Genomic DNA, 22811 nt, shown 5'->3' on the forward strand with positions numbered 1-22811 from the left:
TGAAGCGTCAGCTGAGCCGCCGCGAGCCCGCTCGGTAACCATAGCGACAAATGTCCATAGTTACAACATCCGGGAGAGTTTGCGTCCATAGTTACCAAACTTGCAGCAAGAAGGTACAGTTTCTGTCGATGCTTGGCTTTACATACGCTGTTTTCCTTTTGAATGTATCTTGAGAAAACCACACCATGGAAATCATCAGGGGTAGTTTGGACGACATTTCTCGGCCTGCATCGAGTGAGCACACAGGTAGCCGTGTGGCTAGCGTGTCTCTGCCTCATAGTGACAGAATTTGTCCTACAGCTCCTTTCTCTCTGGTTGTTCTGACCAACGATGCCGCTGATATTCAGGTAATTGCGCAAATACGACCGCTGGCATTAAAAAAACTGAATCATTATATATATTTATTAACTTGATAGTTCACAATATCTGTGAAAAATATTCCCTGTAGATCCAAAGCAGCCCTGCAGAGACTACACACAACCCCTCAGCCAGAGATCCTGACAGAGGTAGGCTGATTTGTTTTGAGTCATACTCATTTAGCCTATGAAATGGTGCACTCTTAATTAATAATATTGTCAACTGTACCAAAATATACATTTAGGTGATTGTCACATTGATGTTACTGATGAAGAAGGTGAGGATTCAAAACTACAGAAAGCCATCGAGGAAATGAGACGACTTGATGAAATACTGTCTGCAAAGATTTCCAGAGAAAAAGAAACCAAGCGCCAAAGGAAAGAAATTCAAGCAAAACTTTGGCAAGATTTCCTGGTAGAATCCGCTTTTGTATTACTCTCCATACATCACCCTCTGACTCAACAATCTCAAGAGACTAGACTTTTATCACCTAAAAACATATGATGTTGTTCACTAATTCTGCAGCAAAATAAGCCCCAAGGTCACGCAGAATGTGCTCATGAAGCTCTGAACACAAGATTGTTTTTGGCTCTGGAAGCACCCACTGGTAAGCGTGGTTAACATTTCTTTAACAAATATTAACCCTATGTTAACATCACCAGTTGATCTTAATGTTGTGGCCGACCAGTATGTACCTTTAAAAGTGTGAAATATCTAAAATAAAAACATGTTTCATCTTAAAGAGACAGAAGAGCAGGACAACGTTGTGTCTGTGTTTCCAACTCAGGTTCCTGATTGTGACAAAGAAAGCCAACAAAGTGAGTAATGCACATGCCTACGTTTCTATCATGTGTTCAAGTCGGACCTCTCAGTTGTGCTGCCTAGATTGTACACTTGATGGTGCCATATACTCAGGGAAGTAGGTGAACTGTTGTTTTTCCAAGTCATTGTAAACTGTTATATGGAGCACTCTGAAATGCAGCAGATACATCAGTTTTCCAGAAGTAATATTGACTCCTTAAGGAAAAATTGCCTTTCCCCACCGAAAAAACATAAGCTCAGGAGTAATTCAATACATTGCTCTCATCAGAGATACCTAGGCAGTTGCATAGAAAGCAAACATGGTTTACACACCCATTATGCTACCCTGCATATTATGCAAAATGTTATTTTGTGAAACTCTGTAATTTCTGAAAGGTTTGATTAATTGATGTTAGTGGTGATGTTAATGTTTTTATTTACTTATTTAACTTCTGGACATTAAAGAGTGGCTTTCCTAATAGGTGTAAAGAGGCCAGACAGCTCAACAGAATCGTTTGAAGTACGTTATGAAGAGGCTGGGGAAGAACAATTTCAAGCCAGACACTGTGGCACTTCCAAAGGCAAGAAAAAACAGGACTTTGTCAAGAGAAACATTGAGGTATGTCAAAGTTCATGTCAGGCCAAATCCAGTGCTGGGATATATCACATGACTTAGCTCAAGTCCCTCGACTGTTTTTCCCAGTGAGAAAAATATTTGCCTGTAGTTCAAGAGGAGACTATATTTCAAACCTACGAGCTCATCATTTGAAACAATAGAAACGTTATGCAAATAATGATTTTCCTATTCTCCTTTTTCCAAATGTTGTGTAAAATAATAGCTAGTAGGTGGTAAGGAGGGCCCAGTGCTTTTGACCCAGTCAGAGAAAGAGCGTCTGTCCATGCTTCTACGAGAAATAGAAGAAGAGGAAGAGGACAGTGCCAGAGGCGGAGACATCGAGGTAGGCCGACATGAAGCCATAACAATCAACATATGCTGTAGGATGAGTCTCTTTTTTAGCGTCCTTAACAGTTCCCCCTTGTGTCTAGAGGCCTTATAGGGAGCTGTTGCAGACAATCCAATACATTTCTGCTACTGACATTTTAATGATTTGGACTTATATTTATTACATTTTAAACACAGGGTAAAAGGATTTGATACAAATACTGGTTTCAGCAAGTAGCCAAAGCTTTTAATGAAGTAAAAGAAATATAAATTTTATTGTTTATTTTGAATGCTTATTTCTTACAATGCGTGTCATTACATTATTAAACACATTCTTAAATAACTCGGTCATACTTTGGCACACAAATTAGGACGCAGAGTAACACTGGTCACATATCCATGTTTTGATGACTCCTTGGCAGCTGACAGCCTGGACCGAAGATTCTGACTCATCAAAGCAGTTCAGACTATGAACCAGATGTGCAGTGCCACATGCAGATCAAATGGAATGACACATGTTATAGATTCATTTTCTAATAACATTTTCATACCAATCCCCTCTGTGGAGTGAAATAAAGAAGTCACTAGCTTTCATATAACCGTATAAGCTACTGCTCTAAGCTGAAACAGTGGTGTGTTGTTTCCCTGTGATGATTCACGTGAGATCCCGTGTCACACTTCACCTCCACCATCCTGACTTTACAATATTTTTATTTTCACTTTTAATTTGCTTACATTGCCCCTTTGGCAGCTGAGAGACAAGTTTGAAGTCAAATAAGATGAAGGCTTTTGGGATGCAAGAAGGAACATACTTACCTTTTGCATATGGTTCGATTTAACATGACCACAACAGCTCTGCATCCACAGGACAGCCTGCCAGGGGTTTCTTTTATGCCTTGCTGTTCTATTTATGAGGTTTGCCTTTACTTTTAGAACAATACTGTAGTAATTGTTGTGGTAGATGCCAAACTGAGGGGAGTGCAGATGCTCTGGGATTTTTCTATTGGCTGGATGAAGACTTCCCGTTACTGCGTGGCATGCTAATTTGAATGGCTGTAATCAATCAAGCACATTATTTATATCACCAAGACGTTGGCAGTAATGCATATTTTCATTCTGAGGACTTTACCCAGTCCCTTGCAGAATCCCTCAGGACAAATCAACCACCAGTTGCTGCTCACTGTTTGCCTCGCACACTTTTTTGGATGCCACTGACTCTCGTCCTAACAAGCTCCACAGTCCACAGTCAAGAGGCAGCAGCAGTCAGTAATCATAGAACATAGGAATGCTCTAAACAACACCACCTGTTTTTATTCGAGTTCTGTCATTCTGTCAACATTTTAATTTTATGTCTGTTAACAATGTACATTTTCATGCAATGGTCAAAAGACATGCCACTGAATACACAGGACAAATACAAAGGAAGTCCACCTGAACACTGAATCAAGGTGTTCTGCAAAACTAAACCCATGCAATAGTGAACAGATATGTAGAAAAAGAAACACAAAACGTGCAGTTTTTTTTTTTTGTACATTATAATTTTATTGCAAGATCTTATGTCACCACTGACCTGAGATGAGCTCAGCAACTGCTCACATTTTCCTATGGGATATAATGAGACTCTCACTGAGAGGCAGAAGCAATTGTTAACATTTTGTAATTTGACCATATGGTCCATATGCTGTGTGGAGAGTAGTGATCAACAGCTTGTTCGCCATCCAGTAAAAAATACCAGGTGCTAGAGTCAGACATCGTCCCTCTGTTTAATGTCTGTGTTACAACGATGTTAAGTAAGCTATAGATAGATAATCAGTTCCCTTTTTATTGTATGTTGCTACAAAAGAAGGGTTGTGACTTATTTCAGTGATGTGTTTGTTCCAGCAGGAAATGTGGGCTGTGTCAGTGCTGACAGCCCATGGTTACACCCCAGAGCCCACTGACCTGGAGCAGCTGATTGACATTGACACCAAAATGCGAGTTCTTCTTCCTGCCGAAGACTTTCTCTCAGCACAAAGCTCCTACACGAACTTTAATATATCCAGGGTATGTACTCAACAACACTACACCATAGTTCACTACCATATTACATAGTAGACAACCTACAGAACGGGTACACAAATCAGGTGGAGGGGTTCAGCATGAGCACTTTGACCAGTCTAAGTTTGTGCATCCCTATATATTGCAATCGTATACTGCAATGCACTGTGTGACACCTGTTGATTATGGCCAGGATGACATATTTCTCATGTTGACCCTGTCCACCACAGTATTACAACCAACTGTAAAACCTGTAAAACATGTTGCCGACCTAAATCCATGGTTTTGGCCGTCCCCTAGACATGAGCAATCATAGAACCTTATTTCACTCCTTTTTAAAGGCCAGATGGCATGCTCATCACGTGTATTGTCTGTCAGAGAAGAATGAAGTTTCTGTAATCTCCCAAGGGTGCCGTTTTCTATTATCACCACTGGTTACAGACAAGGAAAAACTGCAGTGTTTGAATCCTAGTGCTAAAATGGGGCATAATCTCTGTCATAATATTTCTCTCTGTCATAATGTCTATAAAATATTTTTATTGCTGGCATAACTCACTTTCACACTGTAAATGTAAGGGAACAAGGTACAAGTGGTATAAGTACACAGTGATTAGTTGCAAACCCAGAGGTAGGACACACTGCAGAGGGCAGTTGTATTGTGAAGGGGTGATTAGCAAAAATGTGGCGAGCTAAATCTCACAAGCTTTGTTTCAGAATTGATTGATCTCAACCAGATGTGCACATGATCAATAGCTGAACTATGGAGAGTGTTTAAATAAACACATGACTTACTGCAGCTTGAAATCCCCAAATTTTATGAACAAATGTTTAAAGTAGTTGTAATTGCTGAACTGATGTTATGGATGATTGAGTACAACACTCTCTTTGTTCAGTAATTGTGGCTGAAGAAAGATTTTCCCCACGTGAGCTGGAGTGGACTTATGCCCAATAGCACAAAATGTCAATATTACTGAACAGCTGTGTGTTACTATAACCTACTTTCCCTCTCATCCCACCCTGTAATCAACTTGTCCTATTAAGTAATATTCCCCATTGTCCACACATCATCTCCTCATATGTTTGGGGAAGAAGATGCTTTTTTCCCCCCAATTATATCAGTTATGACACCATATTGTTGTCTTTCGAGTCTGATTCACATTCTCATACAACATAATACATAGAAAGGGAAAGGTTGGTCAACACCCCACCTGCCGGAATTTAAAGGTAGCCATTTCATTACTCCAGCTTAATCTCTATTTGCTGTTGTGGCATATATTAAAGATAGAATGCAGACACAGTAAACCCCCTTCAGTCACTCATTCTGTGTCAGCTACCACAAGCCTTAAAAGTGGTCATAAAAGAAAATAGGCTTTAGTTTTGTGGTTACCTTTCTTCCCAGCAGTACCTTGGACCAGATGGAGTTCCTGAGTCGTGCAATTAGGACCTTTGAACCTGCTTGTTGGCCTGACGACAGAGCAATCTCAAATATACACACAACAGATCCTTGTATCTGTCTTTCAACACCACTGAAACTGTTTTTCCCAGTGATATTAAATCATGGGCTGCATTTCCTCGTTTACATGGAAGACAGAGTAATTCACCTCTCCCCTGTGAGCACTCGCTCATAAAGAATCAGTCAGGGCTTGAATCGGTGACTTCAGAACTTGTCGGCATTCTTTCCCAATAAGTCGTGATTGATATTCTAAAGGAAGCGCAGCCTGTGCGTTTCTGTGCAATCGCCTCTCTCTGAGTCTGTCACTTTTGAGGGTGGATAGACTCTGTGAGGCCTGGCATAAAACGGTCCCCCATCAGAACTTAATTATAACCCTGGTGGAGGTAGGGCAGTGCCAGAAAAAGAACAAGGCTTCCTCTTTCATTTGGAGATATTAAATAACATGCAGTAGGACTTACTTCATAGACTAATAGCCCACTAATCTTGTAGCAATACATTTATGTACAAAAGTGCACATTGCACATTTTTGTACTGGCGATTCAGGTGAAAATGTCTTAGACAAAGGATTTAGAGCTGCATCTTCAGCGATAAAGCACATGTCGGTGCACTGGTGTGTCAGTCATTCTGGTTTTTATCTCTTTCCATAAGGCAATGCAGTGGCAGGTGCATATTGTATTGTGCTGCCTGAGAAAAATCCGTGACAAAAAGCCATAAACCACAGGTTTAGTTTTTGTGGTAGCACAGTATCACTCATCACATGGCCACACGGTGAGTCATGGTGAAAGTTTTGATAGGAAAAAGGATTGTTTTTTATGATTTTTGATGATAGGAAAAAGATCAGGTACAGTAGCTACAAAGCCTACTTTAACGATCTGGATTGAACAGAAACAAAACACAACCTTGAACACTGTTTTACTTGGACACTGTTGAGATAATGCTTATGACAGCATTTCTCCTTTTGCATTGTTCATTTTTCTCCTCCGTTCTCAGACTTCAGCTGAAATAGCCTTACTGTCATTAAAAACATCTGTTGACTTGTAGGACTAATGTACAGTATGCCCCTCCTACGGCACCACTGTGTGGTAATGCCTGCACCACCCACAGTTTGATGCCAGAAGAGGGGATTCTGTCATGATTATTTGCTGGTGTTGGGTGTTTGGTGACGTGGGTGTGTAAGTGTTTGTGAGTGTGTGTTACAGATTAAAATTACATATGTCATTCTCTCAATTGTGGTCATTGGTTACAATGAAAAATAATGAATGATTTTGTGGCTTTAAGTCGTCGTCCTGGTGCATGTGACTGCATCAGATCCCTTCCCTAATCAGCAGGGCTTCAGCTTCTTGTGAGTGTACAAGAAAACTCCAACTGTGTTTTCGCTGTGTCTTGGTTGGCTTTATTTTGATGTAAGGCTATGGGGTCATTTAGTCACACTGTGTGGTTGCTGATGAGCACCCATGATTTTAACTCTAGCAAATGTTAAGTGGGAAAGCAGAGTTTTGTGCAGGAAACGCCCTTTTGACCAACACAATGTGGCCTGCGGGCAGTTTGCAAATGTATCTTATTTAGTCCAGTCATATAATTAAACAGCTGTGGAAAAGCTATGGTCATGTTATACGAATCTAATATGTAGGTTAGTTCTAATTATATTTCAAATGTAGTTGCATGCATAACATAAAGCCATTATAGAAGCTGATAAATTCAGAACGGAAATGTGAAACAGGTAGCATGCACGGCTTCAAATTACAATGAGAAATAGAAAGTAAATAGAAATGCAATGTATTTTTAGGCTTGCATCTTTAATAGAGATAGAGAGAAAGTTGCATGTTTGCAGCCTATTGTAAAGCAGTACGATTGAATAGCAGCATTGTGAGAATTGAGATGTCAAAATTGTCACGTGACACGCTGTTGGTGTTTTTCACAAGGTTAACTTGGCTAAAAAGAACAGACTCCACTCCCTTCCCCACCCTGTAATTCACCATGACACCCAGTTTATTGTCTTCTTATAAACGCCTCTCCCACTTGTGTTATCCACAGCAGGACTTGGATTAGTGTTTTTTTCCCCTTTATATTAAACTACATAGTCATCGTATTTAAAGAGAGCAGTTTGGCATTTTAGGAAAAATGCTTATTCCCTTTTTCCTCAGTATTTAGATCAATATCACTGTCCTGTCTTTATAGGTAAATATGGAACAAGCCCGAACAGCTGGTTAGCTTAGCGTAGCACAAAGATTAGACACATGGGAGATCACAAAACATTTTCTCAGGACATCACCAACTAGCTAACTAACACAGAAACTTATATGCATACGTGAAAGTTTGACACTGATACTAGGTCTTTAAGAGTTTGTTTCCTAAAGATTGTCAGTAAACAAACAGATGTGCTCCCATGTACACAGTTGCTCAATTTTGGCTGGAGTGTATCAACATTCACAAACAATCCAGCAGTAAAAAAAAAATCCTTGAATTATTGCAAAAATGTACCACACCTTCTTTTTGAATCTACATTTAAGCTTATTATTACTAATTGTATAAATTGTATAAATTTTACAGCATATCATTAGAGAAGACAGCAGCAGCTGCGATCTAGGGCAGATATTTTGCGTGTCAATGTGCAGTGTGTTTCACTGAGGAACAAGAAGTGCAAAGAGATGCTTGGAAGTGTTTTTACCCCAGATGCTTTTGATAAATATTTACCATGGTCCTCTTCTCAAGTCTTAGGTTCAATTTTATTTTGTCTGCGTCATTATTTGGCAAACATGAAAATTATCTTATACCAGCAAAATGATGTTGGGTGGAGATGATCCTATGAGTCTATCTTAAACACAGTAAAAGACTGTTGAGTGGATCATAAAGACAAGGTTTTCTTCCACAAGCCAAATAGTAAAGAAATTAAAACAGATCAAACACCTTTGGATAATGCCGAGATACTAAGAAAACACAGGTGTTGAACATATTTCAACTCAATATCGCGCTCAACATGGCAATTTGAATGTAGGATGTACCAGGGTGTTTTGATTTGTGCAAAATTGATTATCCAGACCACCCTCAGTTATATAAAAAAAAAAATAGCAGAGTCCAGATGACCCGCAAGTGAATCTTCTAATCCTTCAGGAATGTTAAGTAATCATCAAGTTATCTGCCAGGGATCCAAAATACGGATGAACTCTTGAGGAGGAAAAGACAACTTGGACAAAAACAAATATCACATCTGGGACTTTTTTAAGACAGTGTAATACAAACCTGATATTGTCTTTCACAGAGCAGCATCAGATAAATCAGTGGTCTACGTTTCATTGAGGATGAGGAAGCATAAAAGGTTATTGTGTCTTAAACACCATGTGTTTTGACCAAGAAGAGTGGTGTTTAATCAAAAGCACTTGTTTGCATTAAATTGCTTTCCCAGTGTCAGCGTGCAGGTAGGTGTATAACACACTGACATTCGTGTTGCAACACTTCGTGCTTCGGAACTTGGCAGATAATTAGGGGTTATAGCTGGGCAAAATGTCAGTCTGAGAGACAGAAAATGAGAAAGAGAGAGAGAGAAAGAAGTCAAGACACTCTCAGCCACAGCATCCGAATAGCTCCCTCCCCAGCTCTCACAGGGAGTGCTCATGGCAAGACATGTGGACAGGCCTTGGCAGGTAGCCTGTGTCCACGTGGCACAGCCAGAGCTCCTACACTTTAGATCTGCAGAGAGAGTGAGTGAGAGAAAAGACTGTGTTATTCTGGACAGCACCGGTCAAATCTGAGTGAGTCAGCATGACTGGCTGTCTCTCATCATAACAGCACTGTCCCGTTGCACTGTATATCATTAACAGCACATATTGTGTGCAAGCATAGTTGCCAGTCAGTAGGAATTAATTTAAGTCATTAGTTACACTGATTTAACAATAATAAGGCCCAGCTTTATAATCTAATGCAAACCTAAAACAATAGCTGTTGTTTGTGAAGTTTATATTGTTGACTTTTTGTAGTCACAATGCCAAAGTTATTGTTTTTTACAGGCAGCAACTAGAGCGATTGTATCTGATTGCATTATAATCCCATTTGCAAAAAAGTTGAAATGCATTTCATTCTTTTTCCTCACTCTTGTTTGATGCAGCATTTCAGCTGCTCACCAGCCAGTTGTGGGTCTCCTTTGCCGCATTCTTTTCTTCTTAATCCATAAAATATTTCTTGGGGTTAGAGGCATGGGCTCCAGGCAGGCCAGTTTAGCACCTCAACTGCATTGCTACGGAGCCATGCTGTTGCACTAAGTGAGGAATGTGGTTTGACATTGTCTTACTTTGTATAAAAGAAGCAAAACTATCTGTTTTTGTGCTATTTTCAATCAGCAGATGATCCAACCATGGTTATTTAAATACATAAAACAGATTAAACTAACCCAGGAGATCTCTTAATACTATTACAGTCTAGTGGATAAAAAATGTTGCTTGATTAGAATTAAAAGGTAAAAGAAACATTTAGATACACAACATCACACAGATACACTGATACATTCATGTCACATGCTCTAAGTTACACATTTGTCAATAAACAGTCTTCCAGAAATGCACATAAACCAGACAGCCACAGGTCTGTGCCAAACTGAGAAACAGCTCGGGACTTTTATGGTACTATACAACCAATAATACAGTAAAATATTCACATTTCATATAAAACAACACATTAACTCTCACAACTACCACTTACCTAAAACACTGATTACCGTGTTTCCACTGTGTTGGACAAGCTTCCCCGAATTTCAGTAAATTTGTGTGCGTGTCTCTCATGGGTGCTTATGTCCCACATACTACTGTGGCCCTTTCAACTTGGTTGAAAGGGCCACATGTTACAAATTAATTTGTTTTGAGTTTGTAGTAGTTTTTATGAATTTGCTGTTGACACATATTTGGATTTGAATCCTCAGAACATGCTGATCTTGTTTTGCATGTCTTGGGTGTGTGAACAAGGTTATCACTGGCTCAAACATTAGCTTTGCCTATTAACCTAATCATTTGTGTTGTTTTTCGTGAAGTCTATTTAAGAATACATCCAGTTGTTAAATTTAGCAAATCACACCACAGATGAAATGCACACTGGAGCGAAGGAGACTCTCCAGGCTGCCAATCTCCGTGGCTTCCTCCACTGTCTGACAAAACCAATGTGACTGATGAGATGCAATTATATGTTCCTTTAATGGGAACATCAAGATATAACACACTCCGTATTACTTAGTGTTACGCATCCAAAATTTGCTTAAAATTAATTTGAAGTGAAATGTTAGACATAAAATAATCCACGCTAGTTTTCCCATTTCGTCACTTTGGACACCAGCAAAACATCCATCAACTGCTGCAGCTGTTTCACTCTCAAACGCCATGACAGTCTCCGCATGGAATGTAAGCGTCTATCTGAAATCATAAAATTGATGACAGGCTACACATAATCAGTTAATGAATTTGAAGTGCACGCTTGAATGAAGGTATCTGAGATGTATAGAAGTTATATAATGTACTCCAAACTGTTTTTGCTTGTAGCAGATTTTTTTTTTTTTCATACTGTGGAATAATATCAATAATAATAATAATAACAATAAGTCAAAAACAACAAGGGCAGCTTCCCTGGAATTGTCATGTCATGCAGAAATAACCTTTGTCTCTATTTTAATAACATTTGTTTTTCATTTAACATGTATTTGGCATTCAGCACAATACCCTGCATTTTCATTTGTGCACTTTCTATCAACTCTTGACATACAAATGCAACATAAGCTCCCAAGATACTCATTTGATACTTCATCAATTGGCTGACATACTTCTGTCTAAAAAGCTAATTATTTTTGACATGTTTTTCTAATTAAGGCAACAAAGCCCAGATATTTGTGGTCTTCCAGCAGCCTAGTGACCCACATTTGATTATTGGAGATCTTCAGCAGAAAGTCAAGTGGCTGCTCAGAGGAGAGCCAATTACCATAACTTTACTGATGTTCCGATAAGCAGAATCCATGCTCTGTTTGGAAGTCAGTCTAAGCGCATATTCTGTGAAAGTTATCATTCCAAGAGGAGCAGGACAAATATTGTAGACTCATGTCGTAGAAAAATGACTGGTCTATTAAGGTCAAGAAACATTATTCCTTCCAAGAAGTGAATCATGGCTGCCATTTTTACTGACATAAGAACAAAGACTGTTTAGTCCCACCGGTGCCTTGGAAATAGTTATTATTACTCCTTAATCAATTGTAGAACCTTGTCAACAAAGAAGTTAAAGATATTTTAGTTGACAGAACTATCAATGTAACACTAGTATGTAATAGAAGTTAGTTTAAAAGCAATTTTCGGCAGCTTCACAAAGCGGCTAATTCTTAGTCTTGTTTAGATTTAATGTGAGTAAATAGAAGTGTTAATCCTGGGTTTTTGCGTGAGACCTGTAGATTTGCTTGATGTTCTAACAAAGCCGTTATAAGATTATTACTTTAGCAGAAGCTCCAGGTCCAACACACACAGCAATAACAAGAAGCTGAATGTTAAGAAAGTGTGATTGTGTGTTTTTGCCATAGTCAGGGTCAGATTAGGGTTATTCAGCATTTATAGTGATAATTTATCCAGAGGGAACTGGTAAGAAAATATATAACGTACAGCACATACAAATTCATCCAAAGTTTAGTGACGTTTGCAGTATATAGTTCTTCAAAAGTAGGGCAGGCGTCGTTTCCAAATTAAATAAACTGTGTCTCCCCAAAATTTGGACTTTTTTGGAAACATGCATTTAGTGGTGTAAGGATGGTGGTAAAGCTAGACTTTAATTTTTATTTTTCCTGGTTGGAATGCTGTGTTTCTCACTCTGGTGCACGACAGAGACAGGCCCCGATCACGTTGTGGTCCTGGCTGTTGTAGTCTGGATGAGTGAGTCTTTACTGAGGAGCTATAGTAATGACCACTTCAAAGAGGCTCCAGATAGAAGCTGTCATTATTTCTCTATAGGGATACAGAGGGCACTGCTAGGTGAGGCCACACGCGCTTTGGAAAAAACTTAAATGCTTCTTGCCAAGATTTAAATATCAAACTGTCATGCTGATATCATCCAGTTGCCTAAAAATCTGTGTGAAAGCAGCGTTAGCCGAGGAGACAGCCTGATATCTGTTTTGCTTATTACCAAGACAGAAGCATTCATTCTTCTTCTCAAAATACCGAACTCCCCTCGGCTTAACTAAGATTACAATCCGTCATTAATGTGTCACAACATATTTACTAACTATGTGTTTAAGTCCATAATGTCTCCTGGGCCCTGCTGTCTCCAGTAACCCTCCATTTGCCTGTATGCAAGTCCCTATTGAGATGTTGACATTTCATGAAATATCCAGCAATTTCAACATTATTAAATCATAGACATGCCTACCTGGCATCAACTCTAACCAAGAGAGATGGAGCTTTCAACCACATGGTGTTGGACTGATAGTCCAAACAGTTCTGTGGTTGGCAACCTCATCTCAGACCCAACAATTTATTGACCTAGTTGCTCCTGTTATGGAGCAACTGTGTGTTTTTAAATGCGTATGTGCCCCGCCACAGGTCAGTTACTGGTCAGTTTACAGGATTGTTCATTTTGCAATGTTTTTCTAACTTATAAAGATGTGAATGGTGGGTGGTGTGAGACAGCATATTACCAGTTTGACTTATCCTTTGAGATTTGGTTTGAATTATGTTAGCTCTTCAGCACCTACTGTTCATCACAGTATAACTGCAATGCTTAATCCTTCAGTGTGACGTAGCTTCTCACGTTGATTCCAGTACACGACAGCTTTAAACATCTGGGATGATCCTGACATCTAAATATGGGTCATTTGAATATAATGACTTCACCTTGGATCATATTGTTACCAGTAGAACAGATCTATCCTGTGGCCAGAAAGACAAGCCTCTCCCTTATCAGCTCCACTGATTGTTCTCCAGGCATGACTCTCCTGTTTCCTCCTGACCCATTTTCAGAGTTTGCTTTGGATACAGCATATGGTTTATCTCACCAACCCTGTGCACGTGGATAGTATAACTGTGTGATTTATGTTGATACATAGACGGTGTGATCCCGACTGGTGCTGGCTAGTGCCATTATAATAGTGCTAAAAGCTTCATGATACCGTTTACTTACTTAATTAGTTCATAACAGAGATCATTGTCTACAATGAGGAGGTTGTCAGAAATAAATCTGTTAAATGCTAAATGTGTTTTGAATCTGGGCAGGATTAAAAATTTAGAATGTGGACTGCAGTACCCCTTTTAAACGCTCGATGTCAGTGCTCAATAGACACAGCCATGAACTGTGAGTGCACCTTTAGCACCCAAGCAAATCCACATGTGAGATGATGACTTGTTTGCGTTCTGTGAGAACATGTCTGTTGTGTATCAGGGCCATGGCTCAAACGTTGCCTGGAAGTACGATTGGGACGCCCAGCCAGGAGAGAAAGCCCTGCAGGATATAAAGGAGAGGAGAGGGCAAGAGAGGCGGCTCCAAGAGATCCAACAGCAGCTGGAGATCCTGGGCCAGGGCCAGGAGATGACTGTGAGTTCAAAGCAGCTACACTCGTTCACACACACATTCAAATCTAGTTCAAATTTACACAAAAACCTCCATCCACACGCTCTCTTTGTTGTGCATAACACTACTTAGAGCTGCTATCCGTAGACATGTGTGTGACAAATTATTAGAAGAATATAGCTCATTCGCACAGGGGGACAATGAAATCTCATGCAAGGTTTGTATCTCTGCAGCCCTAGTTTCCCTTGTTTTTCTTCTCTTTCTGTGAATCAATAACAGCTTAGCAGTTTATTATTCACTGACAGATTTATGTAAAATTTTGGTTGCTTTTTAATGTTACTAATGAGGAAATTCTGGCCATGCTCTGTGGGTTGAGCTAAGGCAGAGGATGGTTTTACTCCACTTATGTCCCTTTGTCACTTGATTTCTCGCTCGTATTCTTTGCTGAGATTTGTCCTTAGTGTTCCCTGGAAACCACTGAACCATGTCTGGTTTTAGGATCCTCTGCAGAGTTACAAGTGTTGTCACTCTTTCCCAAAACCCTGTAGCTAAAGGCACAACACAAGAATGTTCCAAGAACAAAGGTGAATAGGCTTGATTTCTGCTTTCTCTGACATGTATGACTTTAAATTATGCGTACAAAGAAAGGAAAACACTTGATGACCTATTTGAACAATGACTTTGTCAGTGACAACGAGTTTTTCATTGGTCAAATGTGTAGCTTCTCTTCATCTTGCACAACAAACTGCATGTTTCATTACGGAGCTCCTGTCAGTGCAATGCAAGCTCTAATATATCCAACACACCAGTTCTCACACTGATGAATATGAACAAAACATGTAAATATGCCTATTTTAAAACATAAAAGATACTCTCTACTCTCATAAATAGTGTGGTAATAAAAGCACTGAGTAGCAGCCACACCCTTACATCAAACAAGGTACCATGTCATGCAACCCAAACCTATTCCCAGCCTACTAGAGGGGTCACAAATGAAATTGTTTGCTAATTAAACCAAGCTTCGTTTGAGAAAACTGTTCTTTCATTATGGTTACAAAGCATCAAAGCCACTCATCTTCACTGGTGTTGCTAGATGCTGAATTTTATAGCCTGTACTGTCACTAAACCACTTAAACAAGCGGGCAATTGCATTGTCAACTGCAGAGTGGCTGTGTATGATCTCAGTTCTACCAGGATTGTAATGAGGTGAGGACAGATTTATTTATGCAGAATTGGTCTGGGAGGGCATTCTTAAACTGTTTCACACAGCTACAGTATCCTCATTAAGTTGATTTGTATAGCATCCCTAACTCAACTGGCTCTTCGTAGTCTTTTTGCGCCTTTGTACCAAATATTTCGCACTTTCTCTAGTTGATTAAAAGCATGAAAATTAGGCGGAGAGAGCAGTTAAAGAGATGCCTCTACAGTAGATGCAAGTGTTCCTCTAATACTTATTACACTTAACGTTATGATTTTAGCTAAGGTGGTGTTTAGCACCCCCAGGAGTTTCACAGAAGTAAATACCAACATGAAACCCAGTGCACGACCCAGTCATTTTAGCACTGAAATGTTTATGTGCGAGGTCTCGGGGAGAACTAACTGTGCCCAGGTGTAATGGTGTAAAGAAATATTTACACCAGGACATTAGTAGAGGAACTAGGACTTGTGTCCTACTAAGACTGTTTTTTCCATATTCAGCGAGAGCAGCAGGCTGGAATTTTTTTTTTTATTATTATTCCAGTCCAAAACTATAAAATTCTGTGTGAATGCTATTTGCTTCTGTGTCTGCCGCCCCTTTTCAAGAAGTTGTCTTATTTTGTGTACTAGTCAGTAAGTAGAAAAATGAACCCTAGATTCAAGAAAGCATAAGACATAAGAACTGGTTGTTCATGTTTTAATAACATGTTTGAAATAAAAAATGTTCTACTGCATTGCAATCCATCTATAAACTACCAGGAAGAATTGGATATTAAAGGTTTTTCCCTGGAAGTATGCTGCTCTATGTTTAGTCTGGCCTGCTGCTGGAGTGTAACATTATTATAACAGTGACTACAGGTTCCCTGCGCTACTTTAATATGATTCATTCATTCTACCTGATTTACATTTTTGCTGTGATTTATTTAAACAAAAGCTTTGTTGACTTGGCCTCAGATCTGAGGTGTGTGAATTTGTGCGTCATTTCTGCTTCTCGTTTCGCTCAATCCAAACAATCCCCTTCCAGTGAAACTGATTCTTTGCCAAACAGCCTCTCACCTTTGAGTTTCACTGTTGACAATATTTACATTGCCCTTTCCTCTACAAATGATATTTTGGGTATGACTGTTATTGCTTTCTGTTAATTGTGTATTTCTTCATAAATAAAGTAAATAACCATAAAGTCCACATATTTAATTTTCAGAAAGAGGTGAAAGGCAGGATTCAACATAGCTATATTCAATTGTTAAGGACAAATCTGCAATACTTGTTTTGGTGCTAGTTTTCCCCAACTTCACTTGGCTGCACTCCTACATCAACAGCAAAAGGAAGGACAATCCCAACATTTACAGTAAGGCAGGATGGTTTCAGCTGCACAGTCTTGTTCTAATCAGGCCAACATTGTCCATCCGTTGTCACTCTCTTCCTGGTCTGATTTTTGGCGTCAGATCACATTCCTCTATGTCACTTACTGTCCACATTTTTGACTTACCATACATGCACTTGCACATGTGCATCTCTTTTCGGCGCACACTTACCTACCCGCCTGTGGCACATCAAAATTGGCCTGAATCAGTGTTGTTGAGCACCAGTCTTCTGCCAGCTCAGCTGTTTCACAACTATTTTTCCACTGCAGGCTGGTCAGATTTGCCAGAAAAAGAAGGAGCCATAGAGAAAAAGGGATTCTCTTGCCCACAGCGCCTCTCACCCTCTTTTCTAGTTTGTCCCACCCCGGGCGACTTGCGCTTAGCCTTTAAAAATCTCATCCCGTCTGCTGCTTCTCTGAGTCGATTTGACAAAAAATGAATTCTCTACATGTGCCAAAAACATTGTTTATTTTTCATCTAGCCATGACAAATTAACAGGATTTCACAGATACACTTCACCCTAAAGTCTTGTGAGTTGGCATTCCTCCTTGTTTCAGCAGAAAGCTGCCCTGGGTATGTGGCCAATCAAGCTCATGTATGTGGCTGAAGTCAGTGGCCTTGAAAGCTGAGCAGCCTGCTGTTGTGGTGAACCAGCCTTGCACTTTATGTGGAGCCAAACAGTGATCTGTACAGAGGTGGTGATCCATTGCAGGTCAGTAAACTGAAGGGCTGAATAGCTCTGGTTTTGTCAGATTCACCTCCAGGTGGGAAACCGATACAGGACGGTGACCAAGAACCTTGATATATTATCAAAGGTTGGGAGTTCACCCACCATGCCATTGTGCATTTGGAAAGGATATTGACTCCTCTGCCTGGAGGGCAAACAAAACATTATTGTGGTATTCAAATTCACAAAGAGGTGGAGTAAAGACAGTGACAAATGATGGCACAAAGGCACGGATAGATATTCCCTTACACTTGCTCTCTCTGTATGTTGACTATATGTGGCTACAGGCCAACCAGCTAAGTCTGGATAGCATGTGTGAGAGCTAGAATGCAGAGAGCAGTATGAGACGTCTGGCAATAACCACCAGACATATTTACAGTACTCTATGTATTGTATGTAGGTTGTTAGAAGTAATTTAACTCTTATTTTGTCTTTTCTGTGACACACTGACTATAATTATGAGACCGTAAACAAGATAGTATATTATAATTACTATTAAAACCACACAACATCAGTGAGTAAAGATAACCTGTCTCACTATGGTCTAACCCCAGCTCACATTCCCTCCAGGTTGTATTCTATGTATTTATGTCAGACTATGTGTGACCTGTTTCCTTGAGGAATCAGTCTGTTAATGATACTTGGTTTACACACCATGGTTTCTCTGTCAACGATAAGGTAAAGAAAGGACAGTACCCAGCAGAACACTCTTCTTTCTTATTCTTCTTCTTCAATCAAATTAATCATGTATTTTCATTAGATAGCTGCAGTTGGTGAAATGACTGTAAAACTTCATTGTAACTGGCCCTGTAGAGAGATGACCAATAATCAAACAGGAAAACACATATCAGTCACTAACAGGAACGCCTGGACTTCCTAGTGATAAGGGCACCTGAGGTCAACCACTTTTGTTAAAGCAGTAGAAATCTCCTGCGTCTTTCTTCCATGTCTTTTATCCTCCTCTCTGTATAAATTCTAACTTCAATTCCCATCACCAACACGCCTGGTATGGGTTAAAAGAATTTCTGGCCATTAATCCTCCAGGTAGTGGGACATTTTTATTGACCAGTTCATGGCCCTTCAAACACTGAAATACTTATCACTGATCACTGATTTGTCTGCGCCTTACATCTTAAGTTGCACTAAAAGCTCACTTACATAAGAATTCTTTTGTTACAGTTGCCTTTTTTGTGAAATATAGTAGCAATTAACTACTCCAGTTAAATCATTGAAGAAACATGGCAGCAAGCCTAGGTGCTAAGTGTGCAAATATGTTAAATTGTATTCACTACAACATGCTAAAAATATTGTCCTCAGCCATTTAGAGGCAATAGCCAAGTGCACAGGCTTGCTGGGTGCACAGGTATTGCTGATGCATATGTAAGGACAAAACATTAGGTGCTGCAGGCGGTACTGATGCTGGAATGTGTTCACGGTGCTTGTGATCTCCTGTCTGTTGGTAGAAGATTATAATTACAGGCATCATAAGTGAGTAACACGGCCCAACATGCCACAACCTTTGGTCATCATATTCAGGAGAACTTTGAACTTGGACAGGATTGTTTGTTATCAGCAACTGGGATCTGGTAAGATGAGGACTACAGATGATCAATGTATTAGCAGCAGCTTGAGGGGATAGATGAGACATGGGAATGTGGTTTTGTCTCAAGACTTAGTGGGATGTGGGGAAGAGGTGAAAAACTACTGCTTGGGTTAATATGTTGTTTGCCTCACAACAGAGTGCCTGAGATTGTTCTCACTGTGGTGCAAACTTTCTGAATACACATTATTAACAGGTATGTTAATTTAGTAATTTGTCAAAAATGGTCATTTTGGTTCACTTTATTGTTGAGAATCAGATATAATAATAATATTAATACCTCTCCCAGGTCAGTGCATTCTGTAGTTTCATACATTTACAACTTGCTTCATGTTTCTTGATTGAGGAGTACATGTACATAAAGGGTACTAATGCCCCCAGATTATGCCACCACTTTTCTTTTTTTAAAAACATGAAAAGCAGCAAAAAGTCTGGTGTTTCTCATCCACCTCCTGGTAATTCAGGGATGGCCAATCAAACACAGTAATAACATTGTCAGCAAACCAGTTAGTGGTAGTTTTGGCACTGTGGGCACGTGCTAAGTCCTGCTGGAAAAGCTTGTCAGCAGACAGAAACAAGGAGTCCTTTAAAATCTCCTGGTAGGCAGCTGCATTGACTTTGGACTTGATAAAACAGAGTGGACCAACATCAGCAGATGACATGGACCAAAACCATAACCAACCGTGGAAACTTCTCACTGGACCTCAAGCAACTTGTAATCTGTGCCTCTCCACTCTTGCTCCAGACTCTGGGACCTTGATTTCCAAATGAAATGCAACATTTACTTTCATCTGAGGAGGAGGACTTTGGACCACTGAGCTATGGGCCAATTGTTTCTCTTCTTAGCACAGTGGATGCTTTTGATGTGTCTGGTTCAGGAGTGGCTTGTTACCGGCGATGAAACCGTTTCCTGAAGATTTTAGATTTTCATGAGGTGTAAGTCGTAATTACTGAAATGAAAAAACAAAAAAACTTGAAGTTGATTTTTTTTTTCTTCCTGACGTAGTGGAGATTTATTATGTGTCAAAATAAATGCTTATGTTGTCGAATGTTTTAAAAAGAAAACTTTTCAATTAAGACTTCGGAAGCAGAGTAATGGATCAGGAAGTACCTACTTTTAAAGCCAGGGACATTCTGTCTAGTGCGGGATGACAGCTTGAAACAAGCTGAGAGAGTGAAGACAAAGCTTTGTATTAAACCCTCAGACACATTTTTGACTTAATGCATGTCGCAAAAGCTAATGGGTGGATATTATTGCAACATTCAGGCTCTTGAGTCGCACCTGTCTAAACAGAGTACAGCATTCACATGCCAAGGGATGGCAACTGTTTCTCAGCCCTCGTGCACAGGTTAATTAGTCATGTTTCACCTTTTTATTAGGAAACCCAAGTTTACATAGCCAAATCACTGGAAATGAGAAATTACACTTACAGATGCCAAATAACAGATCATTCTTCCATGAACAGAGATGGATATATATTACTTGTTCGAAACCTTTCCATCATAACCGTGTTTAAAAAGGCCAGCTTTCATTCTTGAACTCTCATGCAGTCCCAGCATGCTGCTGGTGAGGAGTCTGGCTTATCAGCAGAAAAACAATAGTCACATCCAACTGGAAGTGTTTTTTCCCCGACAGCTTCCAACTAGGCACAGGGGACGACTACAGCAAGTAGCTCATTATTATGGACTACCTCTGTTCTCACAGGTCATGCATTAATGCAATAACACAGCATCTGGATTTGTTTAAAGCCCAGTGAATGATATGTGTAATCAGAACATATTCAGGGAAGAGCCTAAGAAACTGAAGCTCTGTCATCACCTCTGTAATAAGACACGTGTGACCCTGATACAATGAGGGATCTACTGTGTGGATCTGTGGTGGCACAATGGTTGATTTGTGCATATGTACACGTGCACATGAGAACTTGTTTTTGATCTATACTACTAAAAAAAAAGAACTGCATACATTATATTTGTGTGTCTCCCTGCAGAATGAGCCACCAGATCTTACTGAGGAGGAGTTACTTAGCCTGCTGGATGAATGTGAGCTGACGGAGAGCTGGAGCCAGGACTTTGAGATGTATGACACAACATCATAAGACTCTTACTGAGCTCATCCATTTGGAGCCCTGCTATCACAACATCTGTCAAAAGATTTATCATAGCAGTCACTTGCATGTCACTATCTGATTCCTTGTAAGAGAAAGAAATAATGGATGTAAGCATTTTTCAAAAAGTTTAAATCTCAATTTATTTCTTTTCAAAGTTGCAACATTTGAGGATGATACACTGTCTTTATCCCAATTTGTCTTCAAGTTTAATTATATGCAGCTGTTTTGTTTTGTCTTGATTTGTTTTTGTTTGTGTTCATGGCTTCACATTAGGTTACAGAGCAGCAGGGCTCCCTTTGTATAAACCTAAGTATCAAACATGAGAACACAAAATTGCTGTTATTAAATCTAATAACCGGGGACTGAGGCCACAGAATGTTCTGCTGCACACACAACCAACAGGCTGATAACAGCAAGTCTGTGGGTGGAAATCTAATCACTGTCATGTATTAGACTTAAGCCACTCCTCTATGAAATATAGTATATTTGTGTTAATAATGTGTAATTAGATGTCTAATGTGGCTATTAATGAGGACAAAGGGATGAGGTGTGTTCCACAGTCATAGTCAGATCCAGCTCAGCTCCAAGCATTCCTGCCATTCCTGCTTCTTCGGGTTATTCTGGCTCAGATTAGGAGGATCCCTTAAAAATGGCCCCAGTGTGACTTCATTTAAACTTAATTTTCATTTTGAAAACTTTTAAAAACTTTTTAAAAGACAAAAGTAATCTATTATGATTAGTTAATATGCATTGTGCATATGTTTCCATTGCTCCTACTTGCACTATTTGAGCAGCTAGGTTAACCTGGTTGACCTCAGCTATTAGGTACTGCCTTTTCTTTGTCAAGTCACTGGATACCTACAGGCCTGTTCATTTCAGTCTTCACCTTACCCATACATTCTGACCTTGTCTAAACAACAGATATTATCTCACATTTCTGTGGAATGAAAATCTGTCGGCCAGGTAACCCTCCAAGGTCAAACCCCAGCGAGGGGCTTACTCGCAGTGAAACCTAGAGCATTATCTGCCCGAGAATCGTTACGAATACCTCAGCAAAGGTCTGACAGAATGCACACTAACATTTTACAGGCTGACTTCACTAAACTAGTAAATTTGTGTTCATACTAAATCCATACTGTTGTGGTCACTTCTTGAATATATAGCATTTTGTCTGTTTTATAAATGCCAGCATGCCTACAGTGTGCGATCAACTTTAGTTTTTCAGTAGGAAAGATATACTGCTCATTGTGGGTAATGGAAAACATTGAGCTCAGGATGGTAAGAATGAGGTCACTTCTAATGTAAAGAGATCTGCGGCGTACCAAGGCTGTCTGGGTTTTCTTGCTCAACCCTCACTGGTGCCTTAGATTACAGCTTTTTTTCTGGCTCTGTGAAAGACCTAAATTAGCAGAATGATTTCTGTTTACAGACATGCTGGTGCAGGATATAGCAGTCAATGAGCTGCAGAACTATTCTAAGTATAAAGTATTTTAAAAGTTTCATTTTACATTTTTTTGTTTTAGTTTTATTGTCAGGCGTTTTGATATGTGTGGAATTTAAAGGAAGACTGGACCACAGCCACATAGCTTCAGGTTGACTTCCTTAAAGACAGTGGATTTATCAAGAGTGCACAATTCCTAATGTCTTCCTCTCACGTGGAGCATTGATTGAACATGTAAGGGGATTCCTGTGTAATGTGTAATAACA

The 22811-nt window shown here is 39.7% G+C and overlaps 1 protein-coding gene across 3 annotated transcripts; it reads left to right on the forward strand.

Annotated features, from left to right (window-relative positions):
- Positions 1 to 105: 105 nt before the first annotated feature.
- On the forward strand, positions 106 to 22544 carry fsip1 (fibrous sheath interacting protein 1). Of its 3 annotated transcripts, XR_003298639.1 has the most exons (11): positions 106 to 347; positions 449 to 506; positions 602 to 771; positions 883 to 964; positions 1101 to 1175; positions 1641 to 1777; positions 1998 to 2117; positions 3983 to 4144; positions 13977 to 14129; positions 17227 to 17378; positions 20985 to 21077. XR_003298639.1 is itself a non-coding variant. In XM_026356597.1 (10 exons), the coding sequence occupies exons 1-10, from the start codon at positions 186 to 188 to the stop codon at positions 21090 to 21092; spliced, it is 1227 nt and encodes a 408-aa protein (XP_026212382.1). In that variant the 5' UTR covers positions 106 to 185; the 3' UTR covers positions 21093 to 22544. The 3 variants fall into 3 exon arrangements, 2 of the variants coding, with proteins under 2 accessions (XP_026212382.1, XP_026212383.1); XM_026356597.1 differs by lacking the exon at positions 17227 to 17378 and having other exon boundaries at positions 20985 to 22544; XM_026356598.1 differs by lacking the exon at positions 17227 to 17378 and having other exon boundaries at positions 3986 to 4144; positions 20985 to 22544.
- Positions 22545 to 22811: the final 267 nt, after the last annotated feature.

The sequence above is a fragment of the Anabas testudineus genome, chromosome 12, assembly GCF_900324465.2.
Source record: "Anabas testudineus chromosome 12, fAnaTes1.2, whole genome shotgun sequence".
Taxonomy (NCBI): domain Eukaryota; kingdom Metazoa; phylum Chordata; class Actinopteri; order Anabantiformes; family Anabantidae; genus Anabas; species Anabas testudineus.

Bases quoted from the DNA above. Each gene is read 5' to 3' on its own strand.
- fsip1 (XM_026356597.1), top strand. From the start codon at position 186: ATGGAAATCATCAGGGGTAGTTTGGACGACATTTCTCGGCCTGCATCG. The intron at 1,176-1,640 runs GTGAGTAATGCA...CTTTCCTAATAG, and splicing joins TGACAAAGAAAGCCAACAAA to GTGTAAAGAGGCCAGACAGC. The intron at 14,130-20,984 runs GTGAGTTCAAAG...GTCTCCCTGCAG, and splicing joins GCCAGGGCCAGGAGATGACT to AATGAGCCACCAGATCTTAC.